This window comes from Artibeus jamaicensis, unplaced genomic scaffold (genome assembly GCF_021234435.1).
Source record: "Artibeus jamaicensis isolate MK-2021 breed Jamaican fruit bat unplaced genomic scaffold, CSHL_Jam_final contig_332, whole genome shotgun sequence".
Classification (NCBI taxonomy): Eukaryota; Metazoa; Chordata; class Mammalia; order Chiroptera; family Phyllostomidae; genus Artibeus; species Artibeus jamaicensis.
In genome coordinates, this window is record NW_026521788.1 from 4,745,725 (window position 1) to 4,766,711 (window position 20,987).

The window sequence follows — 20,987 nt, forward strand, 5'->3', positions numbered from 1 at the left end:
CCAAGAATCCTCTAACAAGGAGACACTTTCCTGACTGGACTACTCTAACCAAGACTCCATATTGAGAGATGAAACAAGAAAGATTTAAAGCCTAAGATTTGGATTCAAAAAACTCTGGGATCAAAACTCAGATTTGCTTCTAATTTTTAAATATTTGACCTGAGCTAGTATTCACATTTTCTGAGTCTCAGTAGCCCTCTAGCAAATACAGGGTTTGGCGGCGGTAAGGCTGGCTCGAGTGTGGTTGGTAGCAATGTCTCGCATGAGATGGACAACAACTTGAACATTTCACCTAAAATGTCCTAAGGTGTGCTTGAGTGTGATATTGTTATGTTACAGGATTACATGCTTATGATTTTGTAATAAAAGATTTTGTTATAAAATAAAGGAGCATTATTTATGCTGGACCTCCTCTAGCTAAGCATAGTACCTTTATAACAAAGATATAGACAAGGATGAATGACTTAGACCATATATTTATTAAAAGTTAATTAAGTTAATAAGTGCACAGTAAGTGCTAAATAATATTCATTATTTTAATTACTGTCCTTATTGTGATGAAATTTCCTATTACATTTTAAATTCAATACATAAATCATAAGGGCGAGAACCACTTTTTCTTCTTTCATCCCATACCTTTAGCCTTTAACATATAAGAAATGCAGGTTGAAATATTTAAATTAATAACTTGTAACTTTAAGGAGATGCTCAGAAAATCCTTTGGCAGGGACTACAAAGACTATCCACCACTAGGAGACCTCCCACTTCCTGCACAACATAGGCTTACGGTTAGACTGAACAATAATGGTTCTATATGAAAGTTTTCTCCCTTCTAGAAGCTGCCAGTGTTCAGAATATTGGACACATAGTACAAAATCAAACTAAAATTATTACATTGATATAATTGATGAATGTGGTGATGGTGTACTTTGAGATTCCTCCTAAAAAGAAATTATAAACTAAGAAAATATTTTCAATGTATAGGAATTAAAACAAGAAAATCCAACTTGATTAAGAAATGCCATGTTGTGACAATTATAATTCCATTCAGTTTAAGGGAAACTTTTTTGTGGACAAAAAAGTTCTACCACCTACACATTAGCAGAATGATATAATTGTTTTTAAAGATTTTATTTATTTATCTTTAGAGGGGAAGGGAAGAAGAGGAGAGAAATATCAATGTATGGTTGCCTCTCGTGGGTCTCCTGCTGGGAACTGGCCTGCAACCCAGGCATGTGCCCTGACTGGGAACGAACGTCGATCCTTTGGTTCACAGGCCTGCACTCAGTCCACTGAGCTACACCAGCCAGTGTAAAATGATATAATTTTTAAAAAGATCTTGATTTTCACTTCTAGTCATGAGAGAATAACAAGTTTTAGAATTACCGTCCTACCCTCAAAATTAGAAAATTGGAACCAACATAATAAACAACATTTTTCAGACATTGGTGAGCAGGCAGCACTGTGATGATAACTAAGAGGATGAAAACAGTAAGGTGAGCCCTCTGAAGCCCTTAGCTTTTTGCCTATCAGCAATTTCCACATTGCAGCAAAGGTAAGGGAACCCACAGAGAGCTCAGTGGCCTAGTTTACTGAAGGTGACAAAGCCTAGAAATCAGGGAGAACGAGGACAATACAATATATGGGTCTGAGTAGCAGAAAAATGAGCAGTCTCGAGAAAAATATCCTGAAATATGAAGATACATCTCCCGGAGCCTTTGGCTAAATAATAATATGCTAATGCAAAGGGTAAAATTCCACAAGAGTGGACAAAGTAAAACTTTCAGAGGAAAATAATTGCAAAGGAACTGTAAGTAAGACAATTTCTAGAGTATACATAGGGATTGAATTGAGTCCTCACCAACCAGCAAGAAGATACCTCTGTGAACACACGGGAATTCAATGGAGACCTTGGAAAGGACATGTCTCAGTGTTAGGGCTAAATTTCCTCAAAGGGGAGAATGCTCTAGACCTGCCCTTGGGAGATGGAAAAGTTTCAAAACAATCAAAGTTAGGTGCAAGTAAATTAACTGACTGCCAAAAAATTTCCAACTCTATTTAAAGGGATAAAATAAAATTCAACATTCAACAATGCAAAATTCAAAGTCTTGTAACAGTGGAAAATCGTAATGGTGGAAAATTATAACCCACTTTAACATTCTCTGACATTATTTCTGTAACTGCTGACTCAGACTAATACATAGCTTGTAGCTAAAAAGCATGTTTATATAAGAATCCTAGGAACTAACTTCAAAAGACAGACTCCAACCTTCAGGCATCCCAGCTCTGGGAGATTTACTCTCCTTTGACTGTGGAGCCAGGATGATGTAAAGTCAGGATGATGTGAATCCAGAATGACTAAACCAGGATGATGCACACCAGACCATCACTTGCCTCATTGGAATGGACTGTGCTGGTCTGCATGTGGAGTTTTCAACACCTTCCCTTCATCTCTTTGTTAAAAAGATCCCACTCTCCACTGACAGAAGTGGAGATGGGCTTTGAGACATGAGTCCCCTATTTTCCAGAAGGCCAGCATCTGAAAATAAACCACTTTTCTTTACATCAGCACTTGCCTCTCAAGCATTGGCTTTTGTAGAGGCAGAAAGCTGGATCTGCATTTGGGTCCAGTCTGGCATCCAATAAAAATTTCTGAATGTGGAATGGAAGCAGGAAAATATAGCCCTTAAGCAGAAGAAAGTCAATACATAGAACAAGCTCACAAGTGAGAGAGATAATTAAATAAGCAGAAAGTATGTTAAAACAGGCATTAAAATGTTTGTGACATTAAAGGATTTAAAGACAAACATAAAAGTAAGGAAGAAAGATACAGTAGATACACAAAAGACCTAAATGAAATATCTAGAGATAAACAATACAGTACCCAAAATTAAAAAAATGCACCAAGTATAGTTACAGCAGATTAGATAGTGCAAAAGAAATGACTACAGGATGTGAAGCCATAAGACGAGAAAGCATGTCAGCTAAAGCACCCAGAGAAAATTACTCGGGGAAAACACAGCTGCAGCGACTTGTGAGTCCACTGCAAGTGCCCTGACATATTTGTGATTAGAGACCCAGGGAAAGTAAAGCACGAAAGATACTTGAGGAAACCATGGACACAAGGTTTCCAAATTGGATAAAAACTATATATGCATACATGCAAGAGGCCTGTAAAGTTCCAAGTACAATACACACAAAAACACAAGTTTCACCCAAATCAAATAGCTAAAAAATTATTGACAAAGAGAATATTTAAAAACAAAGGAAAAAGGTACATGAACTACAAAGAAACAGAGATGTGGTATTCCATACTTCTCAAAAACTACATATTCCAAAAGTCAATGAACAACATTTTTTAAAGCACTGAAGGAGTAACAACAAAATATGAAGCAGGTCAATCTAAAAGCAGGTCAATTGTAAGAAAAAATATTTTTCAGAAAATAAGGCAAAATAAGAATTCACCAGTCAGCACAGCTAGAAATTCTGGAAGCTGCTCAAACTTTTTCTAAGGATGTACACATTCCCCTCTTCTCCCTCCCTCCTGGAGCAGAAGTCTCACGGGCATTAGCTTTTTTCCATCACCACTAATCATCAGGGAACTGCAAATCAAAATCACAGTAAGATGTGACTTCACATCTATTTGGATGGCTATTGTCAAAAAAAAAGACAAGTATTGTTGAGGATGTAGAAAAATTTGAAATTTTATGCACTGTTGATGGGGACACAAAATGGTGCCATTGCTGGAGAAAACAGTATGGAAGTTTCTCAAAAACTTAAAAATAAAATCACCTTGTGATTCATCGATCTGATTTCTGTGTATCCAAAAGAATTGAAGTCAAGACCTTGAAAAGATATGTGCTCCTGGTTCATTCCAACATTACTCACAATAGCCAAGGTCTGGGAGCAACCTAAATGTTCATTGATGAACAAATGGGTTAGAGAAACGTGGAATACATTTTTTTATGTATTCCACAATGTATGTATTCCAATACATACATTAGAATGCTATTCAGCTTTTAAAAAGACACCCTATCATAGGCAATAATACAGATGAACCTAAAGGACACTGTACTGTATGTTGCTGTGTATGATGTGCAACCATGTTTTAGTACTACCAATGTATAGTGGGCATCCTCGTTTTCCCCCCAAAACTTTGGGCAAAAATGGTGTACCTTATACATGGCAAAATATGGGTACTCAGTGAAATAATCCAGTTACAAAGGACAAATGCTGAATGATTCATGTATATAAAGTATATAAAATAGTCAAACTCATAGATGCAAAGAGTAGAATGGTGGCTTCCTGGGGCCAGGGGCAGAGAAAAAGGGGAATAGTTGTTCAACAGGTACAGAAGTTTCAGTCATGCAGGAAGAAAAAGTTCTAGAGATCTTCTGTACAACATAGTATCTACACTTAACAATACTGTATACACACTTAAAAATACATTAAGAAGGTAGATCTCCTGTTAAATGTCCTAATCACAATAAAAACTGAAGAAATGAAGTCAAAATAAAGATCTTTTTTCCAGACACACCCTGAGAGAATCAGTCACTAGCTGCTCTACAAAACAAGCAATGTTCAAGGACGTTCTGCAGGCCAAAGGAAATACAACAAAAGGAAATAAGGGCAGGGTCTCTTAAGCTTCTAACCGAAGAGATAAAAATAATAATAACAACAATAATAACTTATTAGTAGTAGTATCAGTAGTGGTTTACTATTGCTCATAACAAATTACCACAGACTTAGTAGTTTAGAATCACATATATTTATTATCTCACTGTTTCTGTGGGTCAGTGTTCAGGGCATGGCATAGCTGGGTCCTTTGCTCCAGGTCTCAGCAGGCTGCAGTCCAAGTGTTGGTGGGGCTGCGTTCTCAGCTGAAGGCTTTCCTGGGAAAGAATACGCTTCCCAGCTCATTCAAGTTTTAGGCAGAATACATTTCCTTATAGCTGTATGACAGAGTCCTGACTCTGCAGTTTGTCGGCTGGAGGCCACCAGCAGATCCTAGAAGCCACACATGGTTCCTTTCTATGAGGGTTTTCTCAACATAGCTGCTTACTTCATCAAGCCAGCAAGGAGAATCTCCTGTTCCAGTCTGCTAACATGGTTTCTTATACAATACAAAGTAACCAGGGAGCGACAGCCCAGCACCTTTGCCAGGAACATAATCTAACCAAGGGTGTGACAGCCCATCACCTTCGCCAATTCTAGAAGCAAGTGTCAGGTCCCTCCCTTACTCATAGAGTGCGAACTACACAAATGCATCCACGTGAGGAGGCAAGTCATTGGAGGGGTCACCTTCGGGTCTGTATGCCATATTGTTACCATGGAAACTTGCTTGCTTATAAAAAGGTAAGTGTACTTAACTTCAGAAACATTCCTCCATCATTCTGATCAGGTCTTGGTAAATTTCCTGGGGCGCATCCTGTCCAAGGTAAAAATCCACATGATTGTAGTGAGGAATAAATTTGTAATAAATGAGTCTGGTGATTTTAGGAAGTAAATTTTCAGTGTCTTTGGAATTAGCCACGCGGTCCTGTCCACCACTCCACACTGCTGTTGGAACGTCCATCTCAGAAACGTTGTATAAGGGAGGTGTAAGCTAAACACAATTAAAGAGACAGAGAGAAAGAAAAAAAGAGCTTTCACGAAAACCCACATTATAGAACTAACATTATCAGTTTTTAAGCATATTCTTTAAATGTTAAAAATGTGCAATTAGGATACACAATGATATGCAGACATTAAAATATTAAATTTGCATAAAACCCTTCAGGGCAATAACATGAATTATGAATTTAAAAAAACAATCATTATATTTCTGATTTTCACTTTTCTGAAAATAGGAAAGGGTCCTAGAGAAAAGGGGCTCTTATTTTTATGGGCATTATCTTTCTAGTAGCACTTGGACTGGGAGTGTGCCCTTTCAAACAAAATATTGTATAGGATAAATATAAATGCCCCTCCACATGTGCAGAAACCTGGGCTCAGGGGTATTATTGACATTTGAGCAGACTCTTCAGGGAGCATTGGGACCAATACATAAAAACAGACATTGGGAATATGATGTTAAAAAGCCAGCCTGTTACAGAGCAATTGTGCCTGGGGCGCTCATCTCCTGGCAAGTTTTCCCTGATCCCTGGGCTCTGGTAACACCTTTCCTGTGCTGATTCAACAAATTCCGCTCCTCCAGTTCCAGAGTGGTCCAGGGTGACCAGGTCTGGCCAGTTAGCTCTTTATTCTCCTGACCACAGTGGTTGTATGAGAGATGCAACTGCTGAGAGAGGAGATGCACTTTTTCTGACTCTGTCAGAAATAACACAAAGAATAACTATTTAAATGCAAAGATAGAGATAAAGAATGCATGACAATGCAACACAGCAGAGACAGCAACAAATATCAGCAAGCTTCAGGACACAAAGGGGGTCTGAGAAGCCCCTGAAATCAGAATATCTTTACTGCAATGACTTAATAAATACCCTGCTAAGGATGAATGGAGAGCCTAGAAAGATGACAAAGAAAAATGAATATTCAGATTAGGATTTAAGTGATACAGTGGTTTTGGCCAAGAATTTTTACCTTCTTTGTAATAAAAGATTGGTGATAACATTGGTAATTACACTTGTCTAATGTATAGTGTTACTACTTATAGTTGTGACTAGGTTTATTGCTTTTTAAACGTGCATATAGTTGACCCTCAGTTTATTTAGGATTTATTTTACCCCCAAAGTACCAAGCAAAATATTCATAGCTCAACCTGAATCATCATTTAAAAAAATGGAATCTGAAAACATAATGATAAAGCTAACACCTGTGAGTCACTTAACCTCATCCACACAGGCATCTGAGTCTTACAGAGCAAGGCCACCACCTAAAAGTTTTTCCTAAAGCACTTGTATACTTTTGCCAAAGCAAGAAATTGGCTAATTATTAGTAAACAGTGTGTATAGACATAGTGTGTTTGTGTGTTTGGGCACACACACCCACACACATATGTAATTATAGTAGTTTAGGAGAGAAATCAGATTTTTCACACCAGTTGAAGTTATTCATTTTTACTATTGTAGTTATTATAGTCGTGCTGAAAATTTGCTTTTCAAAAAATTTCCAAACTTCCACATTCCTGATTTGTAAAACCCATGTATCTTTGATGACTACTTGTTTAATGTTAGCTCAGTCTATCAGAAAAAAGTCAAAATCTCTACTAAATTCCCTTATTTATTTAAAAAAACCCACATATTTCCCTTAATATAGAACTTTTGCTCCAAAACTTTTCCTAGATAACATCAAGAAATATCTTGATGTAGCATTCTCTGGGAAATAGCACCAATTCTTCCTAAAGGTGACATTCCTGCCTGGTGTATCCTTAATGGTTCTGTACAGTAGTAAACAACTCTCCAAAGAACTAATAAGACAGCGTTAGCTCATTCTATGATAGATGAATATAGAATGAGAGCATATGCTCTAGAAACAAAAATTATGTATCTTTACTTCTCCCTTTAATATTTGATCTTAAATGTTGAGAGTTTCTACTTTAAAAAAACAGTGAGTAGAAGAAGAATAGACTTTAGATCCAGAAACTCCTAAGTTCTATTTCGATTCTTTACTAGCTAAATAATTTTGACAATTTATCTAACCTCTCTGAGCCTTGCAAGGTCACAGTGAAGATCAAAAGTAACGATATGGCACAGGGTAAAAAACCAATAAGTAATAAATGATCTATATAAAATAGCTGGCATAGTTTGAATGAGACTAGTAAGTGTTTAATGAGCAGATGCCATATAGGGTGGTGCAAAAGTAGGTTTACAATTTTTCATATGAAAAACAATATAATAATCAATAAACACTAACACAAGAATAAATACTGTGTTTTGCATACTCACAAGTGTAAGCCTCCTTTTGCCCACCCTGCATGTATTAGCTCGTTCACAGTCCGCCACTGATGACTGTTATTACTGTACCTGGTGGAAGTGCTGCATGTTCTGATAAGGGTTTCCCCAATCAAATGCTTGGAACAGACCAGAATTAACAGCCTATAGTAAAAGAATGAACACATTAAAATGATATAAAAAAACCATACATTTAAAGACAGTAAGCAAGAAATGTACAGAGAAGGTTGACACTATATCCTACTTTTTAAATTTCAATAAAGATTAATAAGCCAAATAATAAAAATCGATACTAATTTCTGAAATATTGTTAAGCTTTTGTCCCCCCTTCTAATTTTCCAATGAAGATCCTCAAACAGAAATGCCTTTAAAATGTTACAATGTTGTACACAGAAAAGTTTTAAAAGAAGCTGAGTCGAATGATTCTTAAATATCTTGGCTTAAGGAATTTACGTATCTATATCTACATCTATATATCTGTATCTACACATATTTAAAAGGCACCACCTATACATTTCTTTTTTTTAAAGATTTTTATTTATTTATTTATTTTTAGAGAGGGGGAAGGGAAAGAGAGAGGGAAACATCCATGTGTAGGTGCCTCTCTTGCACCCCCTACTGGGGACTTGGCCCACAACCCAGGCATGTGTCCTGCCTGGGAACTGGACCAGAGACACTGTGGTTCACAGTCCAGTGCTCAGTCCACTGAGCCACGCCAGCTAGGGCCACCCATACATCTCTTACATTAAAAAATATCTGCCATTATTATTAAGTGACTTTAAACCTTATTATTCTTTTGAGGCGGCCTAGGATATTCTGATGACGCTCCCTGTTCTTAAACAGTTTTGTTACTATTGAAAGGGACGTTCATTCCCAGAACACCCAGGTGCTTCTGGGGGGAGGTGTGGATTGCCGGGTCTGTCTCCTGTGTGCAGGGCCAAGGCCCTGCCATGTTATCAGTAGGGTGGCCACAGGCTGCATGTCCAAGACACCACATGTGCCCTTTTTCACATTTTAATTTTAGACTTCAGATATTAGAAAAGAAACATTCATACACCTAGAGGTTCCTTTTTCTGTTATTTGCCACCCATGTCTATTCAAAGAGGCAGATAACCTTTACCTTTACCTCAAGCTCTTCATTGAACTATTCCCAGACTACTCTAGAGGTTTTTTCTTAACTTGAATCTCAGGTATTTTTTTCACACTCATTGATTTTAACTTGACTTTTAGTTTTAAATGATCCCATCAGATTTATACGGACAGAGGCAACAGCCTTCTGTTATTGGAATTTTGCAAGATTTTAACAATGGGAAGCGATAGAGTATACTAGTTAAAAACATGGATTCTTGCATCAGACAGGCCTGGTTTGAATCTAGGCTTAAAGAAATATTGAATCTGTGGTCCAGGACAAGACATTCGTCTTCTTGAAACCTGTTTTCTCACCTGCGAAATAAGATTGGCAATAGCATTCTTCTCATAGGTTGTGAAGAGTAAATAGAGCAATAAAAACATTTAACACCTAGAAATGCTCAACAATTTTTTTACTAATATACTACCATCTTCCTCATTCTTCCCTTAGCTGTCTATATAAGGTATGACCTAATATTTTGTACCTCCACCTTTATTTCTGTCTTGAAGAGGTCCTTCTGTCACAGAAGAATGCTCTGGAAGAGGAGTCAGCTGTGAGATGTGTAAGGGATGGGCTGTGGCATTTGTAGAACAGGGATATTAATGTCTTTATTGCCAGATTGTCATGAGAATGAATTAAATGATAATGGATGAAGTCATGTATAGAAATGGTAAAAGAATGCATAGTAAGTGCTCAGTAAATATGAAATTAAAGTTGCACTGCCTGGAAGGCCATGCCCATCAGCCCATCAGTGAGTCTGTCTCCTCACTGGGTGGTGCTATGCCTTGAACATCTTTTTTCTGATACAAACTTGAAGGCTTATTTCAGAAATCCTCAACTAGTGTTTTAGGCTAACTGTGGCCATGATTTTAAACTTTAAAGTAAGAAACAAATGTGTCAGGGTGTAGTTTAAAATGCAAATTCCTAGAGATCTCAGATACATTAAAATTTGGGGAGGAACTCCCTCCCCACCCCCTATTCCACACACAAACTTTCTTATATACTTGGCTCGGGGAACTACACTAATTGAACTTGACTTACCTTGAAGCTTGTCAACTATTAAGTAACGTAGTAACACAAAGAAAAAACTTAAACTGAGGGTAAAAAGAGACAACATTAATCTATATTAATCCCTTCCTAATATTTAATTTGCTCTGAGTAAAACTCCATACTCTGAAATGGCCCATAGGCCAAATGAAGGGTGAGATCTTTCTGGAATAGCCTATATCATGGTGCATAAAGTTCTGTTAGAGCTGGTGGTGTCCCAGAAGAGGATATATAAGCTTTCCCTAGAAAAAGCAGTTTGGAGTAATTTAAGGATCAGAAGTCAGTTAGAATACCCGGCAACCAGGCCCAGACTCCAGACACCAAGGACACGCAGATGAGAAGGGAGTAAAGGAAATCAGCATGGGTTGATGCTGATTCTAGAAATATCAGTGACAGGTGCCTGCAAAGCCCTGCAGTGAGCTGTCTGGGGGTGCTGCTTGGGGATCTCGCATAGATATGTGTGTACCACATCAGAAACAGGAATCACGTACCTGGGACCAGTGTAGCATATTCTGAACAGATGTCCCTGCTGGACTCTGTGCCAAATAAACATCCAAGCGACTCTGCACAGTAAAGAGATCATGTTTCATGTTGAGGCTAATCATATAATCACATCACAAGTAAATTTGAATATTTTTTAAAGTTTTTCTTTTAGCAATAAACATATAGCATACTCTCTGAAGACATATTAACCAAAGAAGCCCATCTTTAAGTTTTCCTTCCCTTAGCTCCATTCTTCTGTCCCGAGCAGTGTGTTCATAAAGCCCACAGAGGGTATCCCATGGATCGGAGGTAGAAAATAATATACCTTTTCTTTCTAGTTGCATCTTGGACAGGTCCCAGAGGACAGAAAGTCATGGGATAAACGCCCCACTGGTTTTCTTCTTCATCCTGCATTATGTCCCAAAGGACATTCTAAGAAAGTTATTCATTGTAAGGTGTTGAGAACAGATCTGAATGTTCCCATTTGTTCTGATTTTTAAAATGTGGTAAATATCCTATAGGGTTCTTTGACAGTTTGTAGAACACAAGCTATCCAATATTTTAATCTCCATTAACATTTAAATTCATTCTGGGTTTTTTAAATAATCCTTGAGTTTTTCATATTTTCAATTGCATTCTGGTTTTTTAGTATACAAAATGAGTGATTTGTCCACCATAGCAAACAACAGAAACATCTTGGAGCTTCAGAAAATACAATTAAACTACCCAAACCTGAGATTCAATATTAAAATCTCCAGGGCTGAGTTCTGGACATGTGTATTTTTTCAAAGTTCTACAAACATTCTACTTACATACCCCTGGTTATACTCTGCTAAACATTCATACAGGCATTGTCACATTCCATAGTCCAGGCCCCAACAGTGAGGAAAAAAAGGCAATTTTACTGCATAAATGTACAGCGAGAGATGCCAATTTATGTTCAAGCGTAGCATTTTGTGAGGGATTACTTTAGCAAACTCTTAAACTATGTTGAGAGGCTGAGTTTGAAATGATCTCTATTGAGTTTGCCTAAAGGTTTTTTTACTCAGCTTTGCCTACATGAAATGCTTCCATCTAAATGATAGGCAAGCACAGTCTCCCTAATCAATTCAGAAAGTGAGAGAGGAATGTGAAAAGCAGTGGCTAAGGCATGCTTTGCAAAGACAACATTTTAAACCTTGCTTGAATGCAAGGAAAATATTAATCAGTGCTTTCCACCTCCAGGGGGATACAAATCTCTGTGCAGAATCTGAGACACGAGTGGAAATCACCTTCAGCTTTGTCTCTGGTTTCATGCATATCTCCTCTCTAGCTGGGCAGTGAACAGTAACTGCCTCTCTTTCCTCTTCCCATTGTTTGGGTTAGCTAGAGGTAACTAAAAAAGGAAAGGATCTCAGTTAAGTTGGCAATGGCTTGACAAACAGCCAACATTTATTCCTCTCCATATCCCTTGAACAATGAATGTATAGCTATCATTGAAGAGCCATCCCTTTATCTCTTTGGATTAAAGTGGCTCACAAAATGGCTATTTGTACATGAAAGTAGAAAACTGATTTTAAAAATAGAGACACCTGAGCTCACTTTCTGAAATTCTGCTTCACTAGGTCTAAGACAGGGCTCATGCACAGCAAGATAAGTTTCAAAATGATAGCTGTAATCAAAGTGAGGAACTTTCCAATGTGGAACCTTGGCCAATAGCAAGAGTTAGTAAGAATTTTTAGCAAAAAACTCTCTCAGGTTGTCATACTAAAATAGGTGGACTCTCAGCTTTGGATGGAAACCGTGAATATCCTATAACATTTCAGGAGACAAAAAGCAGACCTTGGATATGGTTTCTGTGCAATTTAGAATAACATCTCCTAACCACTGTGCAACAAAACAATTGCTTTCCCAGATCCAACTACTTACACGTACCATGTTTAAGTTTTTGGGATCAAATCCAGAAAAAGAAAATAGGAAGTTGCTGCAAATACGATGAAATAGCTTCCGGTTACACACCTTGGTGGCAATGAATTGTTCAAAAAATGTATGAGGGGAGAACATCTTGTCACCAAATAGTACCTGCAAATTCAATTTAAGACACTATCAGATTTCATGGGGTGCATGTCAACAGTGGAAAATGAGTAGTAATTCAGACAAGGACTGGGCAGAAGATGACATCTGCTTAGTACTTAGAACTCAGTGAAAGCAAGAGTTGCTATGTTAAATTTTGTCTTCGCAGTTCCCTCAGCTCACCTCATTTCCCGAGATCCTCTCCTTGGAGTATTTTCATAATGCTCCCTAAGAAACTAGTCCTCGTAGAACATAGTTAAAGCTTTGGAACCAGGGATACCTTGGTTCGATTTTGGACTTTTTCTCTTATACCTTAGACAAGTATTTAATTTCTAGTATCCTGAATTTTCTCAAATTTAAAATGGAAAAGTCAATATGCACTAAGTAGAACTGTTGTGAACATAATAAGTCATGTTTAAAAGACACCTAGTGCATTTTTTAGACCTAGTGAACATTACAAAAACAGTATTATTATTATAGTTAGTGACTAATACAGACTTGATAAGTCATTCCTTCTGGAATCTTTTAATACAGTCTTACTAGAGGCAAAAGCTTACCTCCAATAAATCCATCTCTACTTGTGGAATTTCTAGTAATATTACAAGTAACTTGAATGTATCTTTTGAACTTTGAGAATCCTTGAAGTTAAAACATAAATTAATATCTAATCCCTGTGCATATAAATCCAATCTTGCCTTAGTTGCACAATAAATAGTTTTATAATCTTAGGATAATAAACTAGACATAAAGGTGAAAAGATATTTTTTTGATTCTTAAAACTTTTGGAAACACCCATTTACACTATAAGACTATCATTTCCCTCTCCTGGAATTCTTCTTTAATTGGCAATCACAACTAAGAACAAAAAAAACTAGCACTTATTTTTATTGCACTAATGCACTGCAATAACATATTATCTTTGGTAAATTAGATGTAGTAAATTCCTACTGTTATAACTCATTAAATTCCAAGTTTGAAAAATGGTTACCTTTACAATCCAAGGTAATATTTAATAAAATATTTTATATTCCATCGGATATTAATGAAGTATATGATATGCCATGACTTAATATAATCCTTCATGCCAGAGAGAGGGAGGGGCCAGAGGAAGGAAGGAAGGGAACAGGAAGAGGCTACAATATGTTAAACTAGTTCAAACCACTGCAGGCATTATCTGACTTATTCTGGCCTCTTATTCACATTGTCACAGTCACTGGGACCCTTGGACAATAAGTCAGATCATTTATTTAATCCACTTAACAAATTGTAACTCTTCCTATGTAACTACCTTCATGATCATTTAATAGTACTTATCTTTTAAAAGGATGTTGAGTTCTATGTTCTCAAGTGCGATAACCTAAATAGATCACCACATAAATAAGTAATTAAAGTAAAAGGCAGGATTTGATTTTACTTAGTCAACATTTTTATTTTTCATTTACCAATATCTTCATCATCCACACTTGGCAGAGAATTCATATGAAAGAAGACAGCCAGTTCAGAGACTAATTGACCATGAAAATATGATGTGAAGGAAGAGGTTATATACCATAAGAAGCCCTTGTTCTTTTTTCTAACTGTTGACTTTCCTAAATACGGGGTGAAATAGCATGATTGCCTCTGACTCGACTCCACCTCTGTAACCATGCATGAGTGACTCAGCAAAGCTAACATCCACTTACCCAAGGATAAATAATTGCTCCCTTACCCTAACCTGAAAGGGAGGATAATAATGCAGACTGACCAGCCATATAGCACCCACTCGCAGAGAGGTAAACATGCTGACTTGTCAATGTAATTCCAGGTTGGTTCTGGAGGGGACATGTTTGTCTCGTAACAGCATGGAGATATGCTTCTGCTGGTAGTTTTTTTTTGGTATCTTTGTGACAATTACAAAAGTGCCCCCCTCTTTCTTCTGGCACATGACTCTATGCCAGGGCACATGGCTTGCCAAGCAGAACAGGGACTGCATTCAGTCTTCCACAGCCTACTGAGCTGGGCACGAGTGTGTATGGCTGCATAATGATACAGGACTGACTTCTTCAGGTCGGCACTAAAAATGACAACATATGAAAAAGAGCACTGACCATGGATGGCCTGATCAGATCTGGGTTCAAATTCTGATTCTGCCACCCATAAGCTGGGTGATTTGGAATAGGATGTTTAACCTCTCTGAGACTCAAGTTCCCTTTTTAATAAGTGGAAACAATATTAATCCTTAGTATCATAGATAGTATGTAAAAAGCAAAGGGTCAAAGAAAGCTATAACTTAGAACAAAGAAAAATAAGGAGAGGAAGGCATAAATGCCCAGGGGCAAAACAAGGGGTGGGAGGGGAGGAAAGGATATCTGGAACACAGAGGGCTGTGGCTTTGACTGCAAAATAAGTTCAGTTAATAATACTAGATAATATTTATAGAGCACCTACTACAGCCCAGTACAATGATCTCAATGAATATTCCAAACAACTTGGGAAATTCTATATTTTTAAATTTACTTATTAACTTAAAACTTTAATGAATAATTGACACTACAAGACTTTAAAAATTCTATGAATAAAAGCTTGTACCCTTTGATCTACATCTCCCCATTTCCCCCCTTTTCAGTCCCCGAGACCACCATTTTAATTTTTGTTTCTACACAATTGGCTTGTTAAAATTAGATTTCATACATAAGTGATTCCTTACAGGATTTGTCTTTCTCTGTCTGGCTTATGTCATTTAGCATTAAGCCCTCCAGATTCACCCGTGTTGCTGCAAATGAAAGTATTTCCTTCTTTTCTTTTGGCCTTTTGATGTTCTTTTTAATTTTTGTATTTTAATTTGTTGAGGAACCTGTATATGTTTTTCCCATAAGGGCCATGCAGTTTACTTCCATCGATAGTATAGTATGAAGGGTTCCCTTTTCTCCACATTCTCACCATCATTTATAATTTCTTGTCATTCTGAGAAAAGCCATTCTAAAAGGTATGAAGTGATGTCCCGTTGTGGTTTTAATTGGCGTTTTCCTGATGATTAACAATGTTGAGCACTTTTTCACATATCTACTGGTCATTTGTATATCTTCTTGGAAAAAACTTGTGGTCCTTTGCCTATTTTAAAATTAAATTACCCACTTTTTCCTATTGAGTTATATAAGTTCTTTGTATATTTTATATTAACCTTATATCAGATACATACTTGGCAAGTATTGTAGGTTACATTCCTAACATATCGATTACATCACTTGTGGAGTTGAAGCATTTTCGTTAGTCCTATGTTTTAGTTTCCTTACCCATGCTTTGGGCATTTTATCAAAAGAAATTATTGGTAAGATTAATGTCAAGAACCTTTTCCTCGAGTTTCCTTCTGTGTATTTTATGGTTGCAGGTCTTACATTTAACTCTTTAATCTATTTCAACTCAATTTTCTGTGTGGTATAATATAGGGATCCGGTTTCATTCTTTTGCAACTAGTTGGCCCTAGCCAGTTCTCCCAATGTTATTTATTGAAGAGACTGTCCTTTTCCCACTGTGTTCATAGTGCCTTGTCAAAGACCAGGTGACCATAAGTAGGGGTTTATTTCTGGACTCTGTTCTGTTTTTCTGGTCCATGTTACTGTTTTTTATGTCATTACAATACTGTTTGATTACTATGTTTTTGTAATATAGATTGAAATCAAGAAGGGTGATGACTCTACCTTTGTTCTTTTTCTTTTTTTAAAGTAATCTTTATTGTATTTTTCCATTACCATTTAGTCCCCAACTCACACTCACTCCCCCCAGCACTCACCATACTGTTGTCCGTGAGTTCATTTACCTTTGTGCTCCATCCCTCTGCTCCCTAACTTCCCTCACCCACCGTTATCCTGCTCTCCATCTATGACTCTGTCCCTGTTTTCCTTGTTAGTTCAGTTTGTTCATTAGATGCCACATGAGTAAAATCATATGGTATTTGTCTTTCTCTGATTCACTTACTTCACTTAGCATAATGTTCTCCAGGTCTGTCTATATCATTGCAAAATGATATAGCAAAAGGGTAAACTTTTCTTTTTTTCTATGGCTGAGTAGTATTCCATCGTGTAAATGTGGCATAGTTGTTTAATCCACTCATCTGCTGATGGACACTTGGGCTGCCCCCACATATTTGCATCTGTAAGTAACACTGCAATGAACATAGAGGTGCTTAGGTTCTTTTGAATTAGTGTATTGGGTTCTATCAGATATATTCCCAGAAGTAGAATAGCTGACTTAAAAAACAAATCCATTTTTAATTTGTGAGGTATCTCCATACTGCTTTCCACAGTGGCTGCACCAATATGCAGTCCCATCAACAGTGCAAAAGGATTCTCCTTTCTCTACACATTTGCCAGCACTTTTTTGATTTACTGATGATAGCCATCCTGACAGATACAAGATGATATCTCATTGTGGTTTTAATTTGCATTTCTCTGATGATTAGTGATATTGAACTCCTTTTCATATGGCTATTGGCTATCTGTATGCCCTCTTTCAAGAAGTGTCTATTCAGGTCTTTTGCTCATTTTTAAATTGAGTTGTTTGGTTTCTTTTGGTGTTGAGTTTTGTAAGTTCTTCATAAATTTTGGATATTAATCGCTATCAGATGTATTGGCAAAAAGGTTTTCCAATCTGTGGGTTGTCTTTTTATTTTGCTGATGATTTCCTTTGCTGTGAAAACTCTTTTAAGTTTGATGTACCCATTTATTTTTTCTTTCATTTCTCTTTCCTGGAGAGGTATATCTGATAAAATATTGCTACAAGCAATGTCCAAGATTTTACTGCCTATGTTTTCTTCTACAATTTTTATGGGTTTGGGTCTAACATTTAAGTCTTTATTCCATTTTGAATGTATTCTTTTGTGTGGTATAAGAAGGTGATCTAGTTCCTTTTTTCTACACATATCTGCTCAATTTTCCTAACACCATTTATTGAAAACTATCTTTAGCTTATTGTGTGTGTTTGTGTACTCTGTCAAGTATTAATTGACTATAAAGGTATGGGTTTATTTTTGGGCTTTCTGTTCTGTTCCATTGACCTATGTGTCTGTTTTTATGCCAGTACCATGCTGATTTGGTGAACTATGGCTTATACTATAGTTTCATAGTAGGTAGTATAATTCCTCCAACTTTTGTTCTTCCTCATGATTGCTCTATGAGGGGCCTTTTGTGGTTCCACATACATTTTTGAAATATTTCTCCTCATTCTGTGAAATATACCATTGGAACCTTGACAAGAATTGTGTTGAATCTATAGATTGCTTTGGGTAATATAGACATTCTAATGATGTTAATGTTTCCTATCCATGAACACCATATGTGCTTCCATTTATTTGTACCTTCATCTATTTCTTTCCTCAGTGTCATAATTTTCTGAGTGTGATGGGTCCTTTACATCCTTGTTTAGGTTTATTCCTAGGTATTTTATTCTTTTTGTAGCAATTGTGAATGGGATTGTTTTATTAATTTCTCTTTGTTTGTTTTTGGCATATAAAAATGCAACTGATTTCTGGATATTAATTTTGTATGATGCTTCTTTGTTGAATTCATTTATTAGTTCTAGCAATTTCTTGGTGGAGTCTTTGGGGTTATCTATGCACAGTATCATGTCATCTGAAAATGATGACAGTTTTACTTCTTCCTTTCCAATTTGGACACCTTTTATTTCTTCTTGTTGTCTGATTGCTGTGGCTAAGACTTCTGTACTATGTTGAATAAGAGAAGTGAAAGCAGGCACCCCTGTCTTGTTCTCACTTTTAAGGGGGATGCTTATAGTTTGTGCCTATTGAGTATGATGCTGGCAGTGGGTTTGTAATATATGGCCTTTATTATGTTTAGGTATATTCCTCTAATCCCACTTAGCTGAGAGTTTTTATCATAAGTGGGTGCTGGATTTTAGCAAATGCTTTTTCTGTGTGTATAGAAAGAATCATATGGTCTTTACCCTTCCTTTTGTTTACATGGTGAATCACATTTATTGATTTATGAATGTTGTACTAACCTGATATTCCTGGAATAAATCCCCTTTAATCATGGTGTATGATCTTTTTGTTGCATTGCTCTATTCAGTTTGTTCATGTTTTGTTGAGGATTTTTAGCATCTATGTTAATCAGAGATATTAGCCTATAATTTTCTTTCTTTGTAGTGTCATTATCTGGCTTTGGAATTAGGATAATGCTGGCTTTGTAAAATGAGTTTGGGAGCCTTCCCTCCTCTTAAATTTTATGAAATAATTTGAGGCAGACAGATGTTAGTTCTTCTTGGAATTTTTGGTAAGATTCACCCATGAAGCCCTTGGCCCAGGGCTTTTGATTGTTGGGAGTGTTTTGATTATTGCTTTAATTTCACTAGGTATAATGTATTTATTTAGATGACCTGATTCTTCCTGATTTAGTTTTGGAAGATTGTATGTTTCTAGGAATTTATCTTTTTATCCAGGTTGTCTAGTTTTTTGGCATGTAGTTGGTCATAATATTTTCTTACAATCCTTTGTATTTCTTTGGTGTCAGTTATTTCTCCTCTTTCATTTCTGACTTTATTTATTTTGGATCTGTCTTTTTTCTTGATAAGTCTGATTCCATGTTTGCCAATCTTGTTTATCTTTTTGAACAACCAACTTTTAGATTCATTGATTGAATTTTTTAGACTCTATTTCATTTATTTCTGCTCTGATTTTTATGATTTCTTTCCTTCTACTCACTTTGGGCTTTGTTTCTTATTCTTTTTAAGTTCCTTTAAGTGTAAAGATAGATTATTTGAGCTTTCTCTTGTTTTATTTTTTTTTGAGGTAGAGGCCTACCCATTGCTTCCTCTACGTCCCACAGATTTTGGATTGTTATGTCCTCATTTTCAGTTGTTTCAAGATATCTTTTGATTTCTTTCTTGATCTCATTGTTTGTTTAATAACCTATTCATTGTTTAATAACATGTTATTTAGTTTCCATGTGTTTGTGTGTTTTTCACTGTTCTTGTGATTGATTTCTAGTTTCATAGTATTGTGGTCATAGAAGATGCTTGATGTGACTTCAGTCTTCTTCAATTTATTGAGACTTATGTAGTGTCTTAACATGTGCTTTATCCTAGATGTTCCAAGGGCACTTGAATAGTATGCACAGGCTGCTGCTTTGGGATGAAATGCTCTGAGGACATTATTAAATCCATCTGATCTAGTGTGTCATTTAAAGTTGTTGTCCTCTTGTTGATTTTGTCTGGAAGACTTATTCATTGAAGTCAATGGGGTGTTAAAATCCCCAACTATGATTGTATTTCTGTTGATCTTTCCCTTGAAGACTATCAAGATTTGCCTCACATATTTAGTGCTCCTATGTTGTGTATGTGAATGTTTACTAAGGTTATATCCTCTTGTTAGATTATTATATCCCTTTATTATTATGCATTGTCCTTCTGTGTCTCTTACGATAGCCTTGTTTTTAAAGTCTATTTTGTCAAGTATAAGTTCTGCTACCCCAGCTTTTTTTTCCTTTCCATTTGTATGAAATATCTTTTTCCATCCTTTTACTTTTAGTGTGTGTATCTTTTGATCTTGTTTTCTCATTCACTCAGTTACCTTATGCCTTTTGTTTGAAGCATAAGTCATTCACATTTAAGGTGATTATTGATAGATTTATATTTAGTGCCATTTATTGTCAGACTATTTTTCTCTTTTTTTTCCTTTCTCTTTTTCTTTGTCTTCTTAAAGCAAGCCCTTTATCATTTGTTGCAGTACTGATTTGGTGTAAACAAACTCCTTTAGCTTTTTCTTGTCTGAAAAGTTCTTTATTTCTCCTTCAATTTTAAATGATAGCTTTGTTGGGTAAAGTAGCCTTGGTTGTGGGTCCTTGCTTTTCATCACCTTGAAGATTTCATGCCACTCCCCTCTGGCATGAAATGTTTCTGCTGAAAAATCAGATGACAGTCTCATTGGTGCTCCCTTGTAGGGAACTACCTGCTGTTCTTTTGATTATGCATTATCATTTTGATTATGATATGTCTCTCTGTAGGCCTGTTTGGGCCCAACTTGTTTTGGGTTCTCGAAGCTTCCTGGACTTGTATGTCTTTTTCTTTCACCACATTAGGGAAGTTTTCTGTCATTATTTCTTTAAATAGGTTCTTGATCCCTTGCTCACTCTCTTCTCCTTCTGGTACTCCCATTATGTGAATGTTGTTACACTTCATGTTATCCAAAATGTTTCTTAAGCTTTTCTCAATTTTTAAAACTCTTTTTCCTTTTTGTTGCTCTGAGTGATTTTTCCTGCCTTGTTTTCCAAATCACTGATTCAGTCCTCTGCTTCATATAACCTACTGTTTATTCCTTCTAGGGTATTATTTATTTCAGATACTGTATTCTTTATTTCTGAATTGTCCTTTTTATGGTTTCTGTCTTTTTTTAT

The 20,987-nt window shown here is 36.4% G+C and overlaps 1 protein-coding gene across 2 annotated transcripts in view; it reads right to left on the minus strand.

Moving 5' to 3' along the window:
- Window positions 1-4,810: 4,810 nt before the first annotated feature.
- Window positions 4,811-20,987, minus strand: part of LOC119057753 (lipase member K-like) — an 87,510-nt gene continuing 71,333 nt past the window's right edge. For both annotated transcript variants that reach the window (XM_053663984.1, XM_053663983.1), the window contains 4 exons: window positions 12,466-12,612; window positions 10,560-10,631; window positions 7,965-8,036; window positions 4,811-5,605 (listed from right to left, as the gene is read on the minus strand). In XM_053663984.1, coding sequence (XP_053519959.1) covers window positions 5,372-5,605; window positions 7,965-8,036; window positions 10,560-10,631; window positions 12,466-12,612 — 525 coding nt within the window. In that variant the 3' untranslated portion in view covers window positions 4,811-5,371. The remainder of the gene's footprint in view (window positions 5,606-7,964; window positions 8,037-10,559; window positions 10,632-12,465; window positions 12,613-20,987) is intronic.